Below are 26,713 nucleotides of genomic sequence, written 5' to 3' on the forward strand. Positions count from 1 at the left end.
TTTGGATAGAATAGACTGTTTCATGGTCTGTATTGCATATGTAATATGGTGCACATTGTAAAATAAACATATGATAGCAGACAGTTAATCTTTTTCATTTAAATGATTCCCCCTTGGACATAATGTGTGAATCCATTAAAAATGCACACAAAACAAAACAATGTAATTTTTAATCTGAAATAGAAAAATATAATTAAGAAAGAGAAGTTTTATTAGGGCAATTTCACTTTATTTTTCCATACAGCAAGGTCAACTATAGCAGTAATAATAAAATAAGCATGGAAACAAATTGCAGCCCAGGACAGAGTACATAATTTGCAGCAACTACAAGCAAAAAGTAAGTCTGTGATTACATAATAGTAAAACCAAGCACATCTGTCCTTTCAGCAGATGAAAGTTGCAGGGTTGCAAGTAAGTGCAACGTTATTAATTAATCAGTGTGAATACTGAATATTCCAGATAAAATAATGGCCTAATTTCCACCTTTTGCTTATGTAATTACATGGTTTCTTGAGTGCTTTTCATTCAAATGGTAACATTTGATAGGTTTTTGTTTTTCACCTGCTAAAAGAACAGGACCATTACAATAAAAAAATAATCACATAACTACAGCTACAGTGTGCTGTTTGGTTTGCCTGTTCATAATTTCATTTTTGTGAATGTCAATATCTGTTTTGAAGTTTCTTGTTTAGTGAACAATAAACCACTGAAATTGTCAGAAACTGCTTTGAATAGAATATATCCTTAATATAGTTGTTGGTTGTTGGTTTTTTTTTTTGTTTTTTGGTTTTTTTTTTTGGTTTTTTTTTTGTTTTGTTTTTGATACTTTAAACATGCAGTAGTTTTTGAATAATGTACGGAATATTTAAGCCATGATTTCACCTTGATGGTCTGAAATACCTGCTTTTTTAAAACAATTTTTTTTAAAGTAATGATTTTCAGGCAGATTTGAACCAGTGGAGCTTTTTTGTCAGTCATGAGATCTTGGAAGGATGGCATATCTTTCCAGCTGAAAAAATCCTGGCAAACTACAAGCTGTCCACATAAAGCAAAGCAACTTTTTTGAAGGGGTATGGAGTGCTAACTCTGTGCCACTTTTGCAAGCAATTTTGTTCAGCCTGTCATTTTATTAGCCTTAACAAAACTCCTTGTAATTATAGACATTTTTATTCAAAATAAGATCTTACTATTATACAGGTTTCTCTCTTTTTTGACTATATACAGAAGTGCAAAAAGTCAACCTTCTCTCTATACGTTCCCACATGCTAAACTGCAGCATAATCAACCCTCAAGAGTTTGCACACACGCTTTAATTCTTGTTACGTAAACTTTGAGTATTTGGATTATCAACAAAAAGTCCCTTGATCTATTGATTATGCAGCTTATTTATAACAAGGCCTGATATTCAGGGATTTCAAAAAATATTTAAACAATATTTTAACATTTGAAATGGATACAGTAGAAAATAAATTTTATTCTAATATCTAGGAACTAGATTTTCTTATAATAACTAATTACAAACAAAATAAATCATCAAAATATTATTCAATTGTCTGCCAGGATTGTTGCGATAGCAACAACTGAACTTCTTACTTAGCAATGATTATATAATTATAAGATATCCATATAAAAGATCTTTGTTCTTTTAATGAAAACTAGACAAGAACTAACGATGACTGACGTTCTTACATTGTAATATTAAATCAGTAAAATATAAATCATTTAGTTAACAGTAATACAAATACTCATGACACTACATTTAAATTCAAAACTGAGTATGTTATGAAGAAAAAAACCTACTTTTTATTTTTTAATTTTTTTTGTATTTTGAAAAAGTCATCAGTATAATCTAATAAAACAAAATTCTATAAACTGAAATGGTATTCAACTGGTAATAGAAAATGAAAATGATCTAATAAATGTAAGAAATAAAAACTACATTTTAAAAAGAAAAAATAAGTAATATTCTGTAATGTAAGTAACTACAATAACACGTGAAGTCATCTATACTTTCTTAACATGATTGAAATTACATTGGTATGGGTTTTAACCCGTAATGTAATAATCTAAGGCTTTAATAGATGTACAGTACAATCAGTAAAATCAACACATCATTCTTATACTAGAAAGCATCTCTCTCGAGCATAAAAACTTGCAGTAAACTTGGAAGTATGGAAAGTTCTATAACTGAACTCACACTTCTTCCACTCCATGCTATACTACCAGTGACCTGGCCCCCACTTCAGCAGTTTGCTGAACAGAGCAAAAATATCCTTTACTAACTGCAACATCCAAACCACAAAAAGGAATTCCTTTGGATGAATCCATTCTTAAAAACTTGAATGCACATCTATTTTTTTATTATTATTATTTTGTAAAGGCTTTCTAAGGCTATAAGCAGTTAATCTGAACCAAAAAAAAACAAAAACAAAAAAACAAAAAACAAAAACAACAAAAAAAAAACAAAACTCACAAAACTCACCCAGGTATTTAACCCACCCAATTCTATGCTAATTAACATCTCAGTTTTTTCATATTTTGGTTTATCATGCATCTGATGTCAGTGCTTCTTTCTTCTTTGTTTAGAGTCACTATTTTGAAGTGTGACTTTGATGAAACATTTAAGCAAAAGTGAAATCCATCTCTGCAAAGCATTTATAGTCTTTTGACAGAGGCTATAAATAGAAGCAAAATAAGTTCCTCAAACATTTTTGTTATTGTGTCTCAGAAATGGCTTTTCCCTTTTGTATATTGAGTTATTCAGTAATAATATGCATAAATTTTACACTACAATGCCTTAAAATAGTTTATATATATTTATATGTCCAGTATGTGTTACATTAATCTGTACTGATAGTTTGTTTTTCTGTTGTCTACTTTTATTATAGGTTGAATTGGCCATTTCTGAGACAGCTTTGGTTTTGAAACAGAATGGTGCCTTTGACTGAATAGTACTAACAAAATAAGCAAAAATGTGGCTCTGAAAATAACACTGCAGAAATAATACTCTAATTTGATGTACAGTCTATGGCACTTCATGAGAATCCTTAACAACATGGTACTTAAAGCCACGGATGTGCTTTAAAATATACACAGTTGTGGTTTTGCTTGGCACATTCATCTCTGTCAGATACCTCTCTTACCACTTCTTACAATCTATTACATTAAAAATATTACTCTTAAACAAAAATTACTGTGCATGCACGCTCTCATCTATAATGGCAATTTTAAATACAAGGTGCACCTTTGTTATTTGTAAACCTTGAAAGAAATAAACTTACTTTAAAAAATTATATCTTGGTCTACAGACGTACCAATACATAATAGATTTATGATTACATCATAGTCTGTCTTTTCAAGATGACATACATGATTATGTAGGAAATAGATTATGTATGCATATTTAAATATATAGGCATACCTCTGTGCTAGAAAAGATAGACAATGTTGTAGATTTAGACAATAAGATCACCTCAGCACAAATATCAATTAAATGTACAAAGTATATAGGCAACAGTGTGCAGTGGATTTCCAAGTTGTCGATTCATCTTGTTAACATGCAGTATGTGGATGTCTTACTGCTGAGGGAATTTTTGTGTGTGGCTTGACGGTATATACATTATGGCTAATGCTCATGTCCTTTTCTCTATCCAAGCACACTGTCCTTTTCTCTTTAGTATGATCTAGACAGGGAAGCAGGCAGAAAGAAAATTAATTTAGCATTTTCATTCATTTTCTTAAAGCAATCTCAACATGAGGCGAATCGGTCATTGAAGTCAAGAGGAATTTTGTTTACAAAAAAGGCTACAGGATTGTCCCTCAAACAATTTCTTCACAGAAAAGATTTTCTTTGCAGACATGTTAGACATACTATACATACTGACCATGTATAATAAAATAGTATTCTGTTGCTCTGGAACAGTGGTTCTCAAACTTTTGCATTGATGACCCTTTTCACAGAGCAAGCCATTGAGTGCAACCCGCCCCCTGACAAATTGAAAACACATTTTTTATATTTAACTCTATTATAAATGCTGGAGGAAAAGCGTGGTTTGGGGGTGCAGGTTGATTCCCAGTTTGAGAACCCCTGCTCTTGAATTTTATAGCCTCCTCTTCCTAGTAAAATCCTAGGATTGACAGTATACCACTCACTTACTGGCTTTGTGTTAGGGGCCCTGTCCTGGTCCCACTGGACTATATGGAGTGAGTAGACAGTACTCCCACTGACTTCATCGGAACCAAGATTTTGGGGTAACATTTTCCAAAGTGCCTAAGCCACTTAGGAGCCAAAATCCCAGTGACTTTTAATCAGACGTAAACACTTAAATCCCATTTGCAAAATGACAGGCACTTAGGCCATTAAGGGATTAAGATCCATTGAAATTACTGGGAGTTAGGTGCCTGAGGCCTTAGGCCTAAGTCACTTAGGTGCTTTTGAAAATTTGAAAAAATTGGCCTAACAGAATAATAAGGAACTTGTATGATTCCATATATTAAACCAATAGTACAGTCTCACCTTAAAAATGCATTCTGTTTTGGCACATCATTTCATTAAGGTCAGAGCAGAAATAGAAAAGGCCCAGAGAATGGCAATAAAAAGTAGAAACTGAGAAAGGGAAGGTGGTGTTTTATGTAAGGAGAAATAAAATAGATGATATAATTGAGTGAGGAGACAAGTAAGGGGAGAGGAATAACTGGAAGTAGTTTTTAATGCAATAATAAATTAACCTGTGGAAGTCACTGTTGTAGGATAATGCTAAGGCAAATAGCTTAGTGTGAATTTTTTTAAAAAGGACTGGACTATGACTACAATAATATCTGAAATCACTCCAGCTAGGATAGAAGTTACAAGGGGTATCAATCCTTTTCCTTCAGGATTGATCATCAACTAGTGTCAAGAATAAATTTCCTCCTCTGCTGAAGAAAGATTACAATGAAGGGGCTACGAAAATCATTGATAAAAATGGGAACGAGGTACCTAAATACTACAGAGGATCTTGGCCAAAGTGAACGATAAGTTTTTTACAGCTTGGACCTGACTAGTAGGCAGTACCTCTGTCGTGGGATAGGGGGTGGGATTGAAGTGGTATATTTACTTGCTGCAGCTATTAAGTTAGCCTAGTGTAGTTGGGTAAGATACTATATCAGACAGAAAGAAAAATGAACAGCCCAAATCATAAATTTAAACTAGGATTTCATCATAGAAAGATTGGCGGGGAAATCGCTACAGGTAAGTCAAGTAAAAGTCATTCTTTGTGAAGAAAGGTTAAATTATAAAGATCTGACACATAATATCTAGGGCTGTAGTTCAAGCCAAACATATGCAAGTAGAAATTGAGCTTGTATTCTCAGCATGACCTCTCTCTACAATGTAACCTATTTCACAAAAATACCACACATAATTTATCATAATTTGGCAGTCTGTGCTCAAGAGAAGCCACAGGCTGAGTTAGGCTGATGACTAAATTCTCATTCTCAGTTACAGAGGCTGGCTTAGCAGACACTGCAATTTAATAGGTCTTTCTAAAGCAACTCTCAGTAAAGTGACTTGTCCCACATATGGCCCCCGGGGCACAGGAGCTAGTGGTGCCTCTGCCAGTCTCAAACAAAAGCTAAATTCTCATTTAATAAACTCTGGTTTTATTAACGAGAGTTCATTCCAAAATAATACTATATGAGCCCCATCCTAAGCTTGGCTGGTCCCAGGGTTACTTTCCCCAGCAGGGCTGCAAGATGGCACTACAAGCTGAAGCCCACTCTAATGAGATGGCAGCATTCTCCAGTTACTTCACCCTGTTAGAAGCTGTTGGAAACTTACAGGGAGCTGCAGGTCAATTATTGCTAAATCACTGGGGTAGATGTGGCTTATCAGACTCCACCTCCCTATACCTGCCATAGTGTGTCAACAGTAATTAACATGGCACTCCCTGCAGGCTTCCAATTCCATCTAACAAAGTGGGGGTATTAGAGCCAATACTGGTGCCCCAGCACAGTGAGTGCCAGTGCTAACAACCTGGGGCCTCCCCTCCCCAAAGGCCTTTCATGTACTTGGGGTACAAACAGCGTCAATTTAAAGTTGATAACTGCTGTATCTTTTGGAGGGGACAAACACAGGGCAGATAAAAAGAAAACTGAGTTTGCTACATCCTGAGCCCCCTGAAAATGGGAGGCTGATGTTTTAAGAAGCAGATCACATAATTAAGGGTGAAATGCAGAAGGCTGGAAGCAAGACTCTCATCATCACTTAAGCCCAATGGTTGAGGAATGGTCTCCTCACCATTCAACATTATGAAAAGAGTCTCTGCACCAACTCCAAATAGGCTGGCATAAAGGGTTTGGCTGCAGGTGGGATGGGGAAGAGATTATTGTTTCCACCATCATGTACATCACCTGCACAAGTAGAGTGGGGGGAACTCTGGTAAGTATTGTAGATTACAGGCTACTGAGTAGCTGCTGTGAAGAATCTGTGTGATCTGTTTCTGGGAAGAGGGGAATTCAGCTTTCTGCCAGTTCGACCCTTGGCCTCTGCTGAGAGTGTCACAAAGGTGACTGTTCATGCCAGATGCAGCAGCCTTGTGATTTTGTTGACTAGGATCGACTGAAATCACCAACTCATTTGACATACACACTTGTCTGTTTCTGTAATATTTTTTAAAAATCATTTCTATATGAATGCTGTGACTGACATGTGCCAGAAGTTCGGTAATGTCAAAGAAACCCATATCAATTCTTTCACAACATTTTCCCATAGCTTTTATTTTTTAAAAATCCAATATGTCCCTGAAAACGCCAAGTTATACACATACACAAAGAGAGTTTGAAAACTATGCAAGCAATACATTGGAAACTTACTGTTTGATGACAAAATGTCTACATCTGTGTAACATACTTGTGGCTAGTCAGATGTTCGGCAGATATTATGGGTATCTATAGGTAAAAATGTAAACAATGAATAACATGTGCAACAAATCAACCAAGAGAGAGAACATTTTATTAAAGAACATAACAGTTCAGAAAAGTGGGGTTCAGCTGTGAGGTGGTGGACTTTATACTATAAGTTAAAGTAAACTGAAGTGCTAAAGTAGCAACTTAAAACTGAAAAACATTGTGGTAAGTACTGTTTGACCAATGTACATAAGTATTGTTTGTTTAGAAAGTAAAAGAAGTTAAAATCTACAAAAGTTCATGCAGTGCAGTAATTGAGAAGAGCCCTTTTTGTTGGCCTACACAAAGTTTTGTGATTTGGGTATTTCACTTAATCATTTGAAACAATAAACTCTACAGTTAAACAACCTCAGCCAAATTTTGCAGTGATCATTAACTTTGGGTGTCTCCATTTTTGGGTGCCAAATTTAAGATGCCCCGTATGCTGATTTCACAAAGGGTGATGACCCACAGTTGAGTTGAGCTGAGCTGTGGGTCCTCGTCCCCTATAAAAAAGTGGTACAAAGTGTCAAAGTTTGGCACCAAAAAAGGAAGGCACCCCAAACTAGTGAACAATTCTCAAAACGTTGTCAATAGAATTTGCAATGGCTCCTAAAGTTTATCAACTCATTTTCCATAGTATTTTTTTTTAAATTAAAGCCACAACATAATATTTAGAAGTAGCAAAGAAGCACGCAAGTCAATCATCTCTCTGGAGCCCAATCCTGCAAGCCCTCCAATGGGTGGCACATAGATTGAAATCAGTGGGAGTGCATGTACACAGGCCTTGCAGAATAGGGCCCTCAATCAGGGAAAACAGTACTGTGTTTTCATTGAACTACAAACGTGAAAGGAATTGTACATAAACTTTCATCACAAACAGGACTGGGAAGTGGAAAGACGCACTTATGTACAGAAAAACAAGCCCTGCAATATGACGTGATACTGATTTTTTCAAGGTTAACAGCTATTTACAGTCATACAAATTATATTTCCCATCAGCTAATAAACCTGCAAAAGAAAGGGAGGGTGGAAATATTTCTCTAAAACAAATTCAATGTTTTTAGTGGGTTTTTTTTTCCACCTCTAATGCCCTCTCTTTACCTGTCATCTTTATACAGTTTTACAGCATTGCCAACTTGCACAGAAATGTGCTCCAAGCATAATGAAGCTTCTCATACCATTTTGTCTACTGCTGCAGGAGATGTTGCACCCAACTGTGTAGAAGCATCAGGGATAGTGCTGTCGAAACATACCAAGGACCTTCAACACCAGTCAATGAAGATGAAGGGCCAGATCTTAAGACCTTCCGCATGCATGCGCATTGCATTGTGTGGCATTAAGCAATTTCAGCATTGCTTATATACTATATACATATATTAATTATATATGTATATATTGAGGTTTGGCTGCAATACTTTACTGAAGTGTGTTATGAGGGTCCAGGGAGGATATGCATGAAATGGTCAGATTCTACAACAGAAAGTTTCCCTACAATCTCTTTGGGCAAGCGCGGGGTACCTCACATAGAGAACAGACATTTTGTGGTTTTGCTCACGCCAGCAATTCTCAGGGGTATGCAGGCTTTAAAATCAAAATTATTTAAATTGTGCAATAAATGACTCATGCGGTTAAGATATGTCTGACATACAGTAGATTTATTTAGCGGACGCTTATTTACAAGAATGATAACTTCTCCATGAGTATTCCTGGATATTATTCTTATTCTGGGCTAAATCTGTGAGAGACTTTTAGTTACTCACTGAAAAACAAAATTAAGCCTTTTTTCCTCTAGCACAAAGAGGTACGTGGTGAGAAGTTACATTCAGCTTCTGTGAAAACTGACCAGATTATTCTGGTTTGGGTTTTTAAAATATCTAAATAACACAAGGGAATCTGATGTGCACACTTATAAATCATTATAACAGTGTGATTTTCAGGCATGATGGCTGAGATGCCAATTACTGCATATGCCACCAAAAAGTTTACAGTGGGCTTAGCAAAAAAGGTGGTGTATAGCAAGCAACAATGGAGATACTCCAGGACAAATACTAAGGCTCTTGGCCTGACCCCATAAAAGGCTCAGAACTCTCAACGAAAAATGTATAGTGCTCAACACTTTGCAGGAACAGGCTCCTGATTTCTAGAACTAGCATCCTATTTTACAAGTGCAGTTGCCTGCAGGTGTAGAGGTGCAGCTGCAACAGATTTCAGGCACAAGTACTACTGTTCATAGCTCTGACTACCTGATTGGATTTTTAAAAAGTGCTCAGAGTTTAATGGAAGCAGAATTAGGTCAAAGGTTAGCACTTTTGAAAATCCTGGCCTTAAATACCAGCATTTACCCCTGAAATTAACTGTGAATGCAAAACATCCCCCACAAAATTGGAAACTGAGTTAAGGACATTTTAAAAAACAAACAAAAAACCCTGAAGACACTTGTGGGCCTCCCAGTGAATTGAATGAGAGCACTACTTGCATCTTAGCGCAGAATTTGGTGCTATGTTTTAGCACAATGATAATTTGCAGGAATTCTAAATTTGCAGTATGGCTTATAAAATTTATTTCTCGGTACATTTAAATAAAAGAGAAAGGAAATGGTCTTTTAGAATGTTTTTATTCTTCATAGTTAATGTTCCAACTATGATGTAGTAGCAAACAACTGAATTTTTAACAATCTAGTGAGCTAAAACACTGGGCCAAATTCCATCCTCATTTATGTAAGTGCAATTTATGTAAGTGCAATGGAGTAAATGGGAGATGCACCCATGTAAATGTGGCCCACAACATTTATCTATACAGAGTTGTTTGTGGCAGTGCAAGGAGAAGTTTAACTTACAGTTTAGCTTGTTAAGCATTTTCATCCTTATTTTATACCCAGATAAAACAACATTCATGGTGGTAGTTTAGAAAGAGTTTAGTCAGGTTTTTAATGGACATTCAGTTAGTTAAAGTTTGTCCATTATAAAATTAATGAGGCCTCTCCTAACTAATTCACAAGTTGAGACAAAGATTTACAAGTGTGCCTCTGGGTTGCGTAAGCACAAATATTTTTGTTTTGTTTTTGAAGAGATTCAGAACACGTCCAGACTCTTAAATTCCTGATCCTGTAATCCCTCCATACACAGCTCCCACTGGCTTTGACCAGAGTTTTGCATGCAAAAGAATTGTAGGCTTTATGTGCACAGAAAAATTGGATTCTGTGTACTATCCCTGTCTCTCTTTAGATCTATGAAAAGATAAATAAGCTACATGGCCTATGAAATGTAAAGAGTGCATCAGAAAGTCTCATGTAAAGTACTTTTAGCATCAGAAATGGAGCTGTAGCACCTTCTGAGCCTGGACAAAAGCTTTCTAAGCTATGCTACAACTCTTAGAGAGAATGTGTAGGCCAACAAGAAGTAAAATCAAAACCCCCATGCTCATTAAAAGCACCAATTTCAAGTTGTTTTTAAGGAACAAAGCTGTAAATTAGCAAACCTGGTTGGCTGTGGCTGTTGCAGCGAAGGGGACACTTGTGGCAGATGTTGTTGCTGCAGACACAGTGGCTGGCGTAGCACCGTGCACCATGGGAACTTTCGGAAGGAAAATCACATAAGCCAACATACAGAAGAGTGTAGCAGTAGGGGAACCATGGCAACATGTGATAGAATAATTGAGCATGGTATTTATCATAGCAATAAGCCATGTGACGAGACATCATTGCCAGCGAGTGACATGCAATCACAGTGCAAAGCAGGACAACATTCCAGGGAGAAGGGGAGAAAGGGAAATGAAAGAGGAAAAAAAGGGAAAAATGCTTGTTACCATCAAATCAAGAAAATCAACACGAACAAGTTCAATTGTTTCAATACGAAATCAACAAAAGTATTTTAAAAATGTCCTTATGTTTACATTTTTATGTCTAAACAAAAACACAAACAAGAAAATCCAACCCAAGTATTTACCACACAAAAATAAATCAGTTTGAATGAAAGTATGTTTTATATTACTATAGTAAGACAAAGTATGTTACTTAATACAAGATAGTTTCTAAACACAAACTCATAGTCCAATCAAAATCCACCAAGGAAAAATGTGCAATTCAGAACACTACTATCCAACTTCTAGGTGTCCATGTCAATTAAATAAAACAACTGCATTTAATTGACAGGTGTTAGTGCAGAGGGTGTGATGGGGGGATGGACTGGCACAAGAGCTGCAAGTTAAAACCTAGCAGTGGATTTTGAGGGTCTGTGAGCTGCACCACAGGTTTAAGATAATCAAGAAACAAAGCTGGCACCTACCAACACTTGTAGCGGGTGTCATGCACAATATTGAGCCTGCCCATCATGCATTGCAACAGGAAGGTGGATTTGAAAAGGGAAAAGAATTAAAACAACCCATCACACGTGTAATTAGAAAATTTCATTTGAACAAAGAAGAAAAATTGTTATTATGGGAACAGTGGCATGTAACTGTCAGCACAATCAAATCATACAATAGCACAGTGATCAATTAGAACTAGTCTTAAGTGAAGAAAAAAAGCTGATTGAACTGTGTGCTGGTACATTTTGTTTGCCTTTATGTCTATATAGTTTCATTTATCTATGAAATATTACTAGAAAAGCTCTCATGGCTTATTTCAAAATTCAGTTTTAATCTGATTGATTTATCTTTCTGACAAACTTTCTTAGCATAAAAATAAACATATATTTCTTTTTAACTATATTTTATTAAGATTAGAGGAAATGATCAAACATGTTATTTATCTTTAACACTCTCAGGGTAAGCCAGCACCCAAATTTATGATAATCCTAGCACTAAGATTATACGGAGATATGCAGGATAATAAAGAATGAAGGAGTGGGATTGTTTCACCCGTTATCCAATCCACATGCACAGGGGATCCTCCACACAGAGTTTTCTCCCTGCCTAAGCCCATCAGTCTCTGATGCTGCTGAAGAAGGAAGCAGAGAGTGCACAGGTTGAGAGTTGGCGCAGGCTAAGGGAAACGTTCTCTTTTTCGCAGTTGTCCCAGGAAGAGATGGGGCCAGGGACAGTTGTAGGGGGCCTGCCAGAGGCCAGAGCTAGTGTGGAACCCCAGCAGTTCTTCTGAGTATTCACCACATTTGCCAGCTGAATAATAGGGGAGAACAACCACATGAGGGGATGGATCCTCATGGAGTTTCCACTCAGGGCTATCTTGTGTGGGTTTTCCCATAGGAAGGGATGGATTGACCCAGAGTTAGTCTTGTGTCCTTTATTCCTCCAACCCCTCTAGAGGAATCTCATGTGTCTTGGTACTGCATAGGTGTTAGCTGGGTTGTGTGAAGAAATGGTTTCTCAGTTAACTGGCAGTTTCAAAAAATTAAAACAAACCCATCATTTTGGGTCCAATGACGTGTTTTGTTTGAAATGAAACATTTTATTTTGATTTTGAGTTTTTAAACAAACATTTTCATTTTTTTCTTTTTTAACAACTGAAACAATTTGGCAAATCAACCCAAATTCATGAAATGTTTTGGTTGACCCAAATCTGAATTTTTTGCCAAATGTTTGCTCAGCTGTAGTAAGGACAGTGGTAATTTTGCATACAGTATTATTTACAATATGTAGACACTGTGGGGTAAGCTGAAGATGAAGTGTCAACTTCAATTCTGATTTTTCTCACATTGTTTATTTTGTATTTTAAATGCAGGATAAAAAGTGCAGGTCTCCCTCATAGCTCCCAGCACGAGCTAAGCACACTTGATTGGCATTGTTTCTACACTGTAGGACACACTTTAACTGACCATATGTTGTTGGGTCTGTGGAACCATTGGCCTTTGTAGAACATCAACAGTTCTTAGATAATTGTTCAGTTGAGAGAGACAATCTTGTAGCCTGTCACTCTCTTTGTGCTATATAAATAATAATTAATTAATAAGAAATCAATTCTCCAAAGAGACATCAATGTCAATAGAAGCACTGCATTTTTAGGCATGCTCAGTTTTCAAATTCCTCCCAGTTTTCAAATTCCAGTACTTGGGCAATCTCATTTATTTTAGCTAGCTCCATATTAAGAAATCAGTATTTGCATGTTTTTTGTTTCCTACCTGAAGCTTAAAAATTAAACATTATAAACAAAGGGCCAAATTCTTCATGTTCCATCATACTGAACATTTTTTGAAAAGACTTTCTTCCCTATTTAATCATATTGTTAGATAAATTTACTCTGATATGAATCAATATAAACGAAATAATGAAGTCCTGAAGATGGGGGTCATATGAAACTGGAAACAGACTCTGAATGACCGTCTGTGGGAGCTACTGCTATACTATTACCTTAGAGAGACAAGGTGGGTGAGGTAATATCTTTTATTGGACCAACTTCTGTCGGTGAGAGAGACACAGGCTTTCGAGCTGACACAGAGCTCTTCTTCAGCTCTGCATAAGCTCACAAGTTGTCTCTCTCACCAACAAAAGTTGGTCCAGTAAAAGATATTACCTCACGCACCTTTTCTGTCTAATGTCCTGGGACCAACACAGCTACACCACCACTGCACACTATTACTTTGATACCACATGGCGATAACAAAAGGAAATTATTGCGCCTGAATGGTGATGCATGTTATCTTCCTAGCTTGTGCTATGTGGTGTATAGATTTATAAGCCATGTTGCACCAACTTGTACAATGCCAAAGCCATGGGCTTTTGGAGAAATAAAATAGTAATTACTATCATTAATGCTGGGGATAACATGGAAGTTAATGCCTGTAATTACTAGAAGACACATTTAAGGTTATTGGGGAAATGGCATAATTAATCCTTCTAATTATTTTACTGTTTCTATTAAACAAAAAAGAATGTAATTATTCATGAAAGATGTTTAAAAGGAGGGCTATTTAAAGGAAAGGCCTCATCCCGCTTGCTTTACTCACAGATGAATTGCTATTGAAGTCAATGGAACTACTTGTCGGAGCGAATACATGGCCCCAGATTTGACCCTGAACTACAAACTATGTGCTAAACATGTTGCTCTCAATTACACCCACACAACCGTCATGATGTCAATGAAGTGGCATGAGTATAACTGAAAGCTGTGCCACTCTATGTTATTAGACAAGTACAAATGCCCTTATGTTTTACATATTTTATTATACCTAGTATATTACATCATTCCATGCATAATTAAGTCTACATGCTGAAAACAAGAGTTAGCTTTTTGTAATGATTCTTTGAAATATAACTGTAAAGCTTTCACCTTAAATTTTAGTTTGAGTTATCATCATCATTAATGTTATAACCAGTACACACAGTTTTGAGAGGGATTTGCAGCAAATGAACGTAAGGCAGCAATGAAAATACTAGCTAGGGTGCAATAACTTGCAAATATGAAGACATAATGCAGTAGGACCCACTTGCCAATAATAAAAATCACTTTTGCTATGACCTAAATATTAATCTTGACTTCAAAAGCTTTGATTTACTAATAAGAATGTATGAATAGTGAATTTGCTAGTTCAAATGTTCCTTGGCTTTGCAGCACACGGCAGCATTTGATTTCAAGCATGTGCTAATTTAACTGATTATAATTTCTCAGATAAATTATGTCTAGAGAGAATGCAGTAATTTTGATGAATACTCTGTTTTCACTGGGATTTTAAGCAGTTCCTTTTCCTCATTATATATATTTCCTACTCCTGATTCGCTGTTTCACTCAGTTTTTTTATTCAATTAAATCTAGAAAGCACCACCACATAGACCAGATTATCAGCAGAGAACATAAGTGCTTCAATCTGTATGAAGAATTAGTGTTACAGAGCCTGATCCTGCTCCCGTTAACATTTCAAGGGGAGCAAAATTAGTCCCCAGAGCCAGAGGCCCCAATTAAGGAAAATGCTTAGGTATGTGTCTAAATCCATCTCTAGTTAGGAAAGCACTTAGGGCTTGATCCTGCTCACACTGAAGTCAGTGGCAAAACTCCCATTGTTTCAGAGTGGTGCAGGACCAGACCTTTAAACACATACTTTTTAAAGGAGTTTAGCTAACTAATAATTCAGCTAGGCACCTAGTGGGATTTTCACAAGAGCTTTTTAGGCATCTATCTCTTGTTGGTTTCAAGGAGACGAACACACCTAAGAGCTTTTGAAAATCTGAATGGGTGTGCCTCTGCTTCTTTAAATTCCTAAATTATTTTAAAAGTCTGGTCCATTATGCTTTCCTGAATGTTCCTCATTTGGAACTTTATACATTGATCTAAGGTCATGCTGAAGATGCACTAATCCGAACCGAACTGGTCAGATGGTACCAATTTAGCACAAACTGTGCAGTGCATCCACGCTGGATGTGACAGACTCATGGTGTGATGTGTTGCAGTTTTGTCCCACATCTATACTAGAGCTGTTCTAAACTGTTTCAGGTGAAATGCCCTCTGAGTACTTATCCCACAGTTCCTGAGACAGCTCCCGGAAGCAATAGATTCTGGAAGACTTCAAAAGGTCAGAGGTTCACAGTAGGAGGACTATCTGAACCATTTCAATCTCAAGTGTTTTAGGTCCAGATCCTCAAAGAGATTTACGTGTCTAACACGCACAGAAATCAGACACACCTGTGTCAGTTTACTGACACATGACACCACACCCTGGCCAGTACTTCACCTGCACTGACATTATTACTAGGGACCTACCAAATTCATGGTTCATTTTGATCAATTTCACGGTCATAGGATCTAAAAAATAATAAATGTAATGATTTCGGCTATTTAAATTCCATGGTGTTGTAATTGTAGGAGTCCTGACCCAAAAAGGAGTTGGAGAGGGGATGGGGGGGTTGCAGTTCTGATATCCTTATTTCTGCACTGCTGCTGGCAGTGGCGCTGCCTTCAGAGCTGGGCAGCTGGAGAGCGGTGGCTGCTGGCCCGGAGCCCAGCTCTGAAGGCAGAGCCGCCGCCAGCAGCAGCACAGAAGTAAGGATGGCACGGTACGGTATGAGCACCCTTACTTCTGCAGGCGGGGCGCTCAGCCACCAGCTGCCGCTCTCCGGCTAGCAACCGCCACTCTCCTGCCTCCACTGGAGGCAGCGCAGAAGTAAAGGTGGCAGTACTGTGGCCCCCCTAAAATAACCTTGCAACCCCCCCTGCAACTCCCTTTTGGGTCAGGACCCCCAATTTGAGAAAAGCTGGTCTCCCCATGAAATCTGTATAGTGTGGGGGCAAAGCACACAAAAGACCAGACTTCACGGTCTGTGATGCCTTTTTCATGGCTGTGAATTTGGTAGGGCCCTAATGATTACAGCTGAATTCTCACAGGGAGCATTACCACTGCTCCTTATTAGTACCACCGGCGGCAACTCCTGACAAAAGGCCAGAAAGCAGTAAGACCTTGACCCCATCCTTTACACTGGCCAGGCCTGAGGGGAAGCATGTGCTGCACCTCTTTAAAGGGCAGCAGAGCTGCCACTCCAGCATGCACTTTCCAAAGCCTGCGAAGGCAGGTGTAGTTATCTGTGTGAGACACAAGGGATGTATGCTAAAATGCTCCAATCGCCCCTGCAGCAGACCCTGTCCCACAAGAGTCTGGGCATAGCTCTAACCATGGAGGACAGGGCTTGGAGGCACTTGGAGATTTAGGTACTAGATGTGTCCCCTTTTCTCCTCCATGCACCTTTCCATGCAAGGCAGCTGAATCTGAGCTCTAGAATGTGGAGGGGATGTCTAGGTATGTTTGAAACACAAATCCAACATTGTTGCCAAAGATGAAATTCAGCCCAGATTAGAGGACCCATGTAAGGACCTCCAGACCACATACACCCTTAATGTGCAAGTCCTGGGGAGAGTCTTGCCTTTTGGGCCCTCTTCTCTCTGGTGAATTTCATCAAGACATTAAAAAAAACCCCAGTCATTACTCTTTGGTGCCTGATCCTGAATGGTGCTGAGCCCCCTCGACTCCCATTAAAGGACTTAAAGTTGAAATGTGGCAAGTGCCTTTTGGGAGGTGCCGGGCATCCTCAACTCCATGTGAAGTCAAGACAACAAGCCTGAGAACACCCAACACCTCTCAGGACTGGGACTGTTGTGTGAGCCTCCCAAAAATATGCTGTAAGTTCCCTTCCTGGTTCTGTTGGAAATTGATTGAAAAGTACTATTTCCACAGCTGTGCTGCTCTCACTAATGATAATGATGCACAAACAAGAATTAAACTAATTTAACTCCATAAAAACTGGGGGCCATAAGGAAAAGTGAAAAGTGTTATTTTAGTGGGAAATGTTGTTTTAAAGTTTCTGTGAAGGCATCAGACCAATGGAAAACTAAAATGGATGCTAGTCTGCCCCTTAACAGTAATTTTTAATAAAAAAAAAAAATGAAAAACAGAATTGGTACAGTAGCCTGTACAGGCTAAATCCTGAAACTGCTAGGCTGTCCCCTCTGAATTCAGCATCCAGAGTCCCAATGGAGTTTCAATGAGTCCTGAAGTTCTTTCTTAGGCCAAATGCCCACTGACTTCAATATGAAGTTGCCTGAGTAAGGACCGAGAAAGGCCCCATGTAACTATTGACATTCCCTGTCAGTTATGTGATGCAAATTATAAATTTTATTTACACAAATGACATTAATGATCCCAATGGTAATGGGCCCGATTCTGTGGAGGCTGAAAGTGCCAAGGTGCCAAACCCCTATTGATTTAAGGGAAGCTGAGGGGCTCCTTACCAGAGATGCACAGCTCCAACCAAGATCAGGGGAGCTTTTAAAATATGTGAAGCCTGCAGGATGGACTGTGATGGTCTACTATGTAAATACATTTTAAATGTCTCTTTTAAATATGTATATTAGAGGCCTGATCCAAAGACCATTGACTTTCCACTGATTTGTCTTTCCATTGACTTCAATGGGCTTTGAATCAGACCCTAGACGCCCACTGGGCTACTCTAGAGAAGTTATATCTCATGTCAAGCAGCTATTCCATATGTGTAAATTACATGTATACACGTTGATTGAATGACAGACCACACCACCAAAAATGGAATGGTAAAAGTCAATCATGCTGATGTGGCTGAAACACATGTCAAAAATGGTTAGGAAATGATTTTTCTGTTTCTGATAGGCAATGTTCTCATTTTTGTTACCTACATTTTTTAAAATGCCAGTTCTTCGCAGTTAAAATTTGACTTTCACAATTTAACTAAAAAATTTATAGCAGAGTTTTAAACAAACTGGAAATATGGATTTTTATGAAGCAAGTAGTGATACAAACTTCTTATAGATCCAGTCCTGCAGACTTTATGCAACAAAAATTGACTGCAGCGAGATTTCTTTAGAAGTAATGAGTGCAGGTTTGGGCTCTGAAACAATCAAACTAAAATATTAGATATCTTTTTATCACTCTTTACTAAATGCAACTGAGGGTTCTATCTTGCTCACATTGAAACTAATGGAAAAATTTTGGTGTCTGATCCTCTGATTCCTTTTACAGTTACATCTTCCGTGTGCTTCCATATTAGTTTAGCTGTAATGCCATCTAACTGTGCATTTCATGATCACTAAGTAAAATTCAAAACCTCACCCTTTACAAAGTGATATGGTTTAGAAGTACTGTTGCTAAATAAGTTAAGGCAAAGGGGTCTTACAGCAAAAAGGAGTAATACAAAATAGCTCAATAGATGTGTAAAAAAGTATTAATTAGGAAAAAAGAAAGAAGAGAACAGATTTAAGAATCTGTTTTGAAATAATAGATCATGTGCTTCCAAAATATTGATTTTCACATTAGATTGGAGAACATCTACCCAGCTTCCAAGACAAGCATACACAGAAACAGCATTCTACATGATCCCTACCTGATCCTTAACACCTTAATTCCTAGACTTCCTTTCCTCAGTCTAAGCAAGAAACATCCTACTACAACTGTGCGTATATCAATGACTATCAATACAGATACCTTTAGAAGTGTATTACAAATGCTGAACACAAATGTCGTAGCATACTTTGCTCTACAAAAAACTAAAGAGATACTTACCTGGTGGGAGGAAGGCTGTATGCTGTTGTAACTGCATGTTGGCAAGAGCTTGTTGGTATTGGAAAATACCAGTATTAAAGACTGCGGTGGCACCATTGGTTTTTTCAAGCGCAGGCCTCTTTGGTAATGGGGGAAGTACAGCTTGAGGAATTCCCTGAACGGTGGATGAGTACAAAAAAATAAAGTCCAATCCAAAAAAAGAAAAAAAGAAAAAGAAAAATCAGTAGAAGGCAAAAAAGAGGCAGGCAGCACCATGTTTATCCATGAGCAAGCAAGCACCAGAGCAGACTGAACTACCACGTCAAAAGGCAAGGTGACAGCTTTAAAAGGAAGCACTACTTTAGTTTAACCATCAAGTAATGTAAGTAAATGTATTGGAGCTCTATGTTATAGTAATGTGCTAAAATACTGTATAAAGCTTCAGGTTTTCAGTAAGAAGCAACAATATTGGGAAAAAAGAAAGCTGCACTGCTAGCTCCATGAGGATTGACAAATAAAAGCAATGTTAATAGTAATCTCACAGAGTGAATGAAACAAGATAATATTAAAAATTATACCCACAGTTCCCAAAGTCTAACTAGACATGCAAAAATGTACCAAAGCATGCTGGTACTTTAACATTGCATTACAAATGTTAAATCTACATAAGAATATTGCTAAGCCATGCCAAGCAAACAGATACATAAAAATACAGTAATAAATACAATTTTAATGTCCTCAAAGTACGTCATTTACAACAGTCTAAAAGGTGGTCAAACTGAATGTGGGCTGCTGCGCTTTAGGAACATTTGTTTGGCATATACATTTATGTGTATATTGTATTCTTTCCCACTAATTGGAACAGGAAACCACACTCAGTTTTCCATTGTATTTAAATTTTTACAAATTAATAAAAAAACGTGTATCTACAATAAAGCTACATGCCAAGCTAAAAGGTGAAAGGTCATAGTACCAGGTCAAAGGTTGCCTCGAGGGGTCGCTTCAGTGATTTGACAGCCGACTGAGTCTTAATTAGCAGGCAGCGAGCACATGATGGCAATGGGCCAGTGGGGTTCAAGCGCATTAACATAAACAGCAAGCAGAGGTGCATCATGGGGGCAGCAGTGCATTTTTGGGTAGGTGAGAAAAAACAAATAAAAAACAAATCATCGGAATGCCATATACAACGAATAACAAGACTAAGCATGCACAATAAAGGCACTACTAAGTTGTTATTGTGAGGATACAACCTCTATGTAGTTAATTACAAACAAGATAATCTAACAGAAAAGAGTGAAAGGAGAGAGAAAGAGAGTCTGCCTTCTGTATTTTTGCTCAAGTATCCATAAACAAACATAGAAAAAGGCCTCTCTCATGTTTATTGTACTATGCTATGGATAGCAAACCATGTGTTACATGAAGTAGTATTTTAATGGTCACATCATGTAGTTATGTAAAAATGTAGGACAATATTAACAGCTAAGCAAAGAACAAAGACTGGACCCATTAAAATCAGTTTTAGATCATGTTAAAAATTTACTTTAAGAATACATTTTAGCAAATAGCCTGTTTGTACTCATTTCTAATACCTTCAAATGTGCTGTAGTTTTCCTACTCCATGTAATTGCCATATTCAAGCATCCCTAGTTGTGCAATTATTCATCCACACCATAATATTTAAGATGAGCAAAATATGATTAAATCTCCCTCAAATAATGTTACAGTCTATTTGCTTGAAAACCTACTCTTAAGAAGTTTCAGATCTTATTTTTTAAATTAAGTAATTTTTAAGCATATTACTGGTGGTACAAAAAACCTCCAAGATTAAAGAAGAGGAAAACGAAGTTTAGTGTAGAAACAGGAATACCATTAATGGTAATTTAGATGGATATACTTAAAGACAGAAATAATGATCCCTATAAATGGAGATTTATAGCAATACACTCACACACACACTATCTATATCTATCTATATAAATAGATAGATACATATTTTGCGTCTACATATAAGTACACACATGTATGTATACATACACACACACGCGCACCCCCCCCGTATACATCGGCTGCCAAAAATTAGTAAAATATTTTAAGTCTGAAACTATTTAAGAGTAGATCTGGCTGTAAATGCTGTAAAAGCTCATTACACTGTGTAGTGAATGGGATACCTGAACAAACATATCTTCAGCAAGAACAGTTAATAAATTAATCATTTTTTATCATCAATGTTACATTTTGAAGGTGTTTTCTGGACTCACCATGGCAGCTGCAGTAGCTGCTGCTTGGGCAGCTGCAGCTTGGTTGACCTGGTACTGGGCAGCCTTGATCTTGGCTTGCAAATGTGCAGGAGGGTGAAAATATTTGCACTTTTCCCGTGAACACCTCCCTTTGATGTAATCCATGCAGACAGTAACTGTGTTGTCGTTGGTATCGATCATTGCACTGTCAGCAGGATGAGCAAACCGGCAATCATTTTCTCCTCTATTACAATTGCCACGCTGATATTCTCGACATACCTGCAGCATCATTAAATGAAAACCAGTTCATGTGCCTGGATATCACACAACATTGTTGATTTGAGAAAAGTGATCACAGAGAAGGTGTAAAATATAGTCAGCATTTTCAGGGAACTCTTTCAAAAACAAAAACTGGTAGCGCAAAAGGGCCTTGAAGTTTGGCATCTTGAACTCACTTTACAGGTCCCTTTTTACTGCCAATCTGGTATAAAAGAGCCCGAGTAAAGGTGAATCAAGCCCAGAGAGTCCAAATCCATTGATTTCTATAATTGGCTACATTTGGTCCAATTCATCAACATGTACTAGTTTTGAAAAAATGGGTTTATGATGTTAATCTTGAATGATAATTGAAACAATAAGCCAAGGTCAAAACTACTTCACTGTCAAATACATTTCTAAAGTGAACTATTTGTTAAGAATTGCCTTATTAAGCTAAATATGGTACAATTATTGTCAAAATGACCTTCCTAATCCTTTGAGATCAATCCCATGAGCTACATTTTTGGCTTCAATGCATTACATACTTTTACCTCTATAATTTATAAATATTTATATAGAGGTATGTCAGCCATGAGCATCAACAGAAATACAGCATTTAATGCATCCTCTCAGCTATTCCATCCTTTTAACACAAGAGGGCAACCGAAAACACACAACAACCCACAGTCTGATTTTTCTGAACCTCCCTCTTGTTCCACAGTCTGCCAGCTAAACAACCCCTGGGTTTATCCCATGTGCGATTAAGAGTAGGTGGGTAACCCTTAGGAAAACAATACAGGTGCAGCCAAGCAGTCAGAGGTCTCGCTGGCGTGTGTTTATGTTGCACAATCAAAACAAAAGCTTAAAGAATCAGAAATCCAGATATTCCTTTTGGCAGAGGAGAACACCACCCTACCTAGTTGGTCCAATTACAAAAACTTCCACTGGAAGCCAGAAACTATGAAAATCTTTCATTGGCTGTACAACCCCCACTAACAGAACAGTAACTTCTGTAAGTGGTAACCCCCTCTCATTTATTGCATCAAAACGTTGGGCTTATTTCTCAGTAACTTTGCAAATCCTAAATTTAAGGGAACTACATTCAAACTCTAGTTTTACTGTCAGCTCTTTACAAATCATGACCAATAATAATCACAGCAATGAGTTTTACATACTAACTTCCAACAGCCTTTAGAAAATGCAAAGGTTGCACACTGAACAAAACTAACATAACAGATAGAATTTTCTTTACAAGGTGGGTGCCAATGAGTTTGGAACATTTGCTTTTCCTCAGGAAGTCTGGTTCTGAACTTTACAACAACCCAAATAGTTTTCATCTACACTAGTTTTCATCTACACTAGCTCTCCAGATACACTTTAATTCACTGTACTCCTTAAAACCTCAATCAGATGTCATCTAAGACTCCTATCTACAGTTCATGAAACTGAGCAAGTGGCTCTATTCGAGGGCGATAGAAGCACTATTGTGAGTTTGCCAGCTTAGAGCATACATTTTGTCTGGCCATTGTCTCAGACATATTTGGAAAGTCCTCCATTTGGTGGCAGACTTGCCATCTGTGCATCTCGCATATTTCTATAGTCAAGGCCACAAATGAGACTCTCTTTATCTTTACGTTCATATTTAGGCAGTTATTCTACCGAAGTGATGATGTCAGGCCATATCTAATAGTTTCCCTTTGTTTGCTTCTTTACACTGAGTAGCGACTTTACCAACCTACTGCACATTTTACATGTAAAAAAAATCTGTATTTTTCCACTTTGATCTCCCAGGTACCTATGCCCTTAAAATCTACAATGATCTCTGGGTTACATTTTTCTGGTAATAAAAAACACTGTGTCATGAGAAAATTCTCTCTCTCTCTCTCTCAGATAAGAAGCAGTGGCTCAAGGGAGCCCGATGTGTCAATTCAGCCAGATCTGCAATGTTTGGATAAAATTTAAAATGATCCACACTGAAACCAAACAAACTTTTCTGAAATTCAGTCAACCCTTTCCTTATTTTTTCCTTTTCTGTTTCATGTTCTTTTCTACTTTGTGATTTCTGCCAGGATCAGAAGTAGAAGTACAGAGAGGGGCAGCTTCTACTCAAGGTATTTTCAGCTAAATGTATGGTATACAGGAAATCTCCTGGGAAAGTTTAATCTCATGAAATCTCCATCTTGATTTCCAGATTGACTGGTATGGTTAAATCTAGCTAAACATCCAAACTTCTGCATGATTAGCTGAACCAAACACAACCTCCAAAACATTTCAAGTTGATCCTTTTACTAGTAACAATCATCCGCTTTATTGCAGGGATATTCACATTGATTCAAGGGCTCCCATGAATTGCACAGCATACAGTTGTGTTTAGATTTGTCCTAAAACCAGATAGTTTTAATTTCCTTTGATGAATGTAGTCAAAGGAATAAAAGCTTTTAGTTATAGAACATCCTTAATTTAAGCTTCCCAGAGCATGTGTGTTAACTTAATGAACAATGTAGTACATCACTTCTGAAAATATATTTTTAAAATTGAAAACAGAACAAATAATGTTCAAGTTCTGACACTAAAATCCCATCTGTTTTTTTTTACTGGACAATGCCAAGGGCAGAGAGCTAAGCCACGAACCACTCTATAATCATATAATTTCAAATGATATTAAATGATAGTAAGAAATTCACTTAAAGAACAACTAGTACATGCCGTACAGATAAAGCACCTTTTTTCATTGAGTAGGATCAAAGACATGTAAAGATTTACAAGTCAGGAGAGCATTTTTATAGTCAATAAGGTGCTAACTAGGAAAGATTTGCCTTGTGAATGTTCACATGCAAAAGCTAGATATTCTAGAAGCCACACCAAAATAAGTTCATGTCCTTACATTCTACAAGAAGAATAAATCAGATTCTATAAGAATAGTTTCTGGTTTTGTGAAGGAGAGAAGGGAAGGTCAGTATATAATTGTAGAGGAACCACTAACTGAACTCAGATACAGTCTGAATCACAGTCAAAACAAAACAAAAATATCCAAAGATGGGAAGCACCTGGATAAAAACAGAACACTGTCCTGAAATATCTCAACAAATCCACCGGAAAGACAGAAAACTGGCTTAACTAGCAGACTGACTGTTTGCTTTCAGGAGCAGTGAAAATAGCAGAGGTAGCAGAATTACTAGCAATCCTATTTCCCATTTAACACAAATAGCTAGTCTCCTTTGTACAGATGGCTCCCTGAGTCCAACTGAACAAACTGTGGCATATCAGACTTGTCTAATGAGTCTGAGAAGGCAGGGACACCTCCAGGCATTTCTCCTCCATTCTGCTCTTTCATTCTGAACTTCACCACATCTCTCCACTCAGATCAACGCAGCAGTAGCTCCACTGCAAGCAGACAGCACAAAAACTCTTAATGACAGGTTTCAGAGTAGCAGCCGTGTTAGTCTGTATTCGCAAAAAGAAAAGGAGTACTTGTGCCACCTTAGAGACTAACAAATTTATTTGAGCATAAGCTTTCGTGAGCTACAGCTCACTTCCTTGGATGCATTCAGTGTAGCTCACGAAAGCTTATGCTCAAATAAATTTGTTAGTCTCTAAGGTGCCACAAGTACTCCTTTTCTTTTTGCAAAAAACTCTTAAGTGTCTCTGGGCTGATTTAATATAGACACGTAACTAGGGGCTTGGCTGCACAAGAAAATTGTAGCAATTTAACTAAATCAGTTTAAAAACTATTTAGTTAAATTGATTTAGCCAACACCCTTATGTTGGCTCTTATTTCACTTATTTCACTCTTATTTCACTTTAGCAAAAGCTGGTAAGGAATTTACTTCCACTAAATTGAGCATATAAAAACTAAATGCTTTGCTGGAGCAGGCTGTAATGTTGTTATTTGTAACAGACAGCAAAGGTGGAGAAAAGTCTGTGAACAGGAAGGCAGACAGTAGATTTGAAGCGAGGGGTGGAGGATTATTTCTTCCAAGCTCCAAGGGCAGGGAATGAGTGGGGATCTGTGAAGAACTGAGCAGGGACAGAGGTAAAAGCTCTGATTCAAATGGCCAATGCTTCAGAACAGGATTCTCCTGTTTTGTGCCACTGAATATGGGGGATGTGGCTGAAATGTGAGTAATCCATGCGACTGTCTAGGGTTCCTTAGAGGGCTCCCTGAAACATCAACATCTATGTAACTTTTGAGAAGCACCATCAATACTGTGGTGTTACTTCACAAGTGAATGTTATCAGAGGGAAAGAAGCTCTGCTCTCTCCTCCGTTGTAAAAGTTTTCTCAGGTCAAAGTGAAAACCTATCCAGGACAAGTCCTCAAACAATTAATATTTTCCATCAGGAAACTTGTGACAAATGAGAAATTTCTTAAGCCCCAATGCCTATTTCCAGGGGTTTGTAACTTGGCCGTAACTTTTCTTTCCTTTTCTTTTTTTTCATTCAAAGTTCAAAGGAAACCTGCTTGGCCATTTTTTAAAGTTTATTGCTTTCAGATGCTTTCTGGGGCTTTTTAAATTTTGAAAATGGCTCTTAGCTCAGACTGCGGTTAGTGTCGTTGGGTGTTCTGGGAGGAGAACAGTCCTCTGTTGTAGAAGAATTTGGTTTGTCACTTTGCTAATGTTTTTAAACAAAAATGTCATAAGAACTGTAACAAACACATTCTGACCAAAAGCTCCATTTTGAAGATCAGCTGACTTTAGCTCCAAATTTCAGCAGCTTCCGAAATGTTATGGGTCACATTGTACCATTAAGGCACCATGCCTTCTGGAACTTCCTGAATGTGAAAAGAGTGCAGCATGCTTATGACACAACCAAGTAGATCAGCAGATCTTAGCCAGCACTCTGAAGGAGATTCCACAATAATTCTCACAGTAGCACTCTCTTATCTGAGATTCATTTTAGACTCCTGCATTGTTTATTTATCTATCTTCATTGGTCTTAATTCATCCCTGGCAAGTATCCACTATGATGTAAAAGTCATCAAAAGAAAGCCTTCCTTGATGTTTTGGAAGTAACAGAAGAGTCAACGTTGCATGAATAGGTCTAAAATTGCTACACCAGTTATCTGGCTGGGTTTCTGAAAGCTCTCCCCCCGCTTGAAAAAAAAAGAAATAAGCCTCCAAAAAGGGAAGTGAAGTGATCTTTCAAAAGAGGAAACTGTGGCGATCTAAACTCTTATTATAGTTCAGACAGGCTTGGGAAACGTTCAGAGCGTGATGACACTCCGGATGATATTTTACATTGCTTCTAACTTGCAACTTTCTACATTGCAATTTGGAAATCATGAGATGAGTTTGGGGAAGGGAATTAATTTCCATATAAGGAGACAGATCTCCTCCAGATG

The 26,713-nt window shown here is 37.6% G+C and overlaps 1 protein-coding gene across 12 annotated transcripts in view; it reads right to left on the reverse strand.

Moving 5' to 3' along the window:
- Positions 1 to 217: 217 nt before the first annotated feature.
- Positions 218 to 26,713, reverse strand: part of MBNL1 (muscleblind like splicing regulator 1) — a 192,116-nt gene continuing 165,620 nt past the window's right edge. For 5 of the 12 annotated variants that reach the window (XM_074963762.1, XM_074963761.1, XM_074963756.1 and 2 more), the window contains 7 exons: positions 21,134 to 21,391; positions 19,849 to 19,902; positions 18,897 to 19,050; positions 11,211 to 11,246; positions 10,405 to 10,499; positions 6,853 to 6,927; positions 219 to 3,683 (listed from right to left, as the gene is read on the reverse strand). In XM_074963762.1, the coding sequence (XP_074819863.1) occupies positions 6,871 to 6,927; positions 10,405 to 10,499; positions 11,211 to 11,246; positions 18,897 to 19,050; positions 19,849 to 19,902; positions 21,134 to 21,391 (654 nt within the window). In that variant the 3' untranslated portion in view covers positions 219 to 3,683; positions 6,853 to 6,870. Of the gene's footprint in view, positions 3,684 to 6,852; positions 6,928 to 10,404; positions 10,500 to 11,210; positions 11,247 to 18,896; positions 19,051 to 19,848; positions 19,903 to 21,133; positions 21,392 to 26,713 lie in introns of all 12 variants that reach the window. The other 7 variants (XM_074963754.1, XM_074963758.1, XM_074963760.1 and 4 more) reach the window with 5 other exon arrangements.

The sequence above is a fragment of the Natator depressus genome, chromosome 9, assembly GCF_965152275.1.
Source record: "Natator depressus isolate rNatDep1 chromosome 9, rNatDep2.hap1, whole genome shotgun sequence".
NCBI classification, from domain to species: Eukaryota; Metazoa; Chordata; order Testudines; family Cheloniidae; genus Natator; species Natator depressus.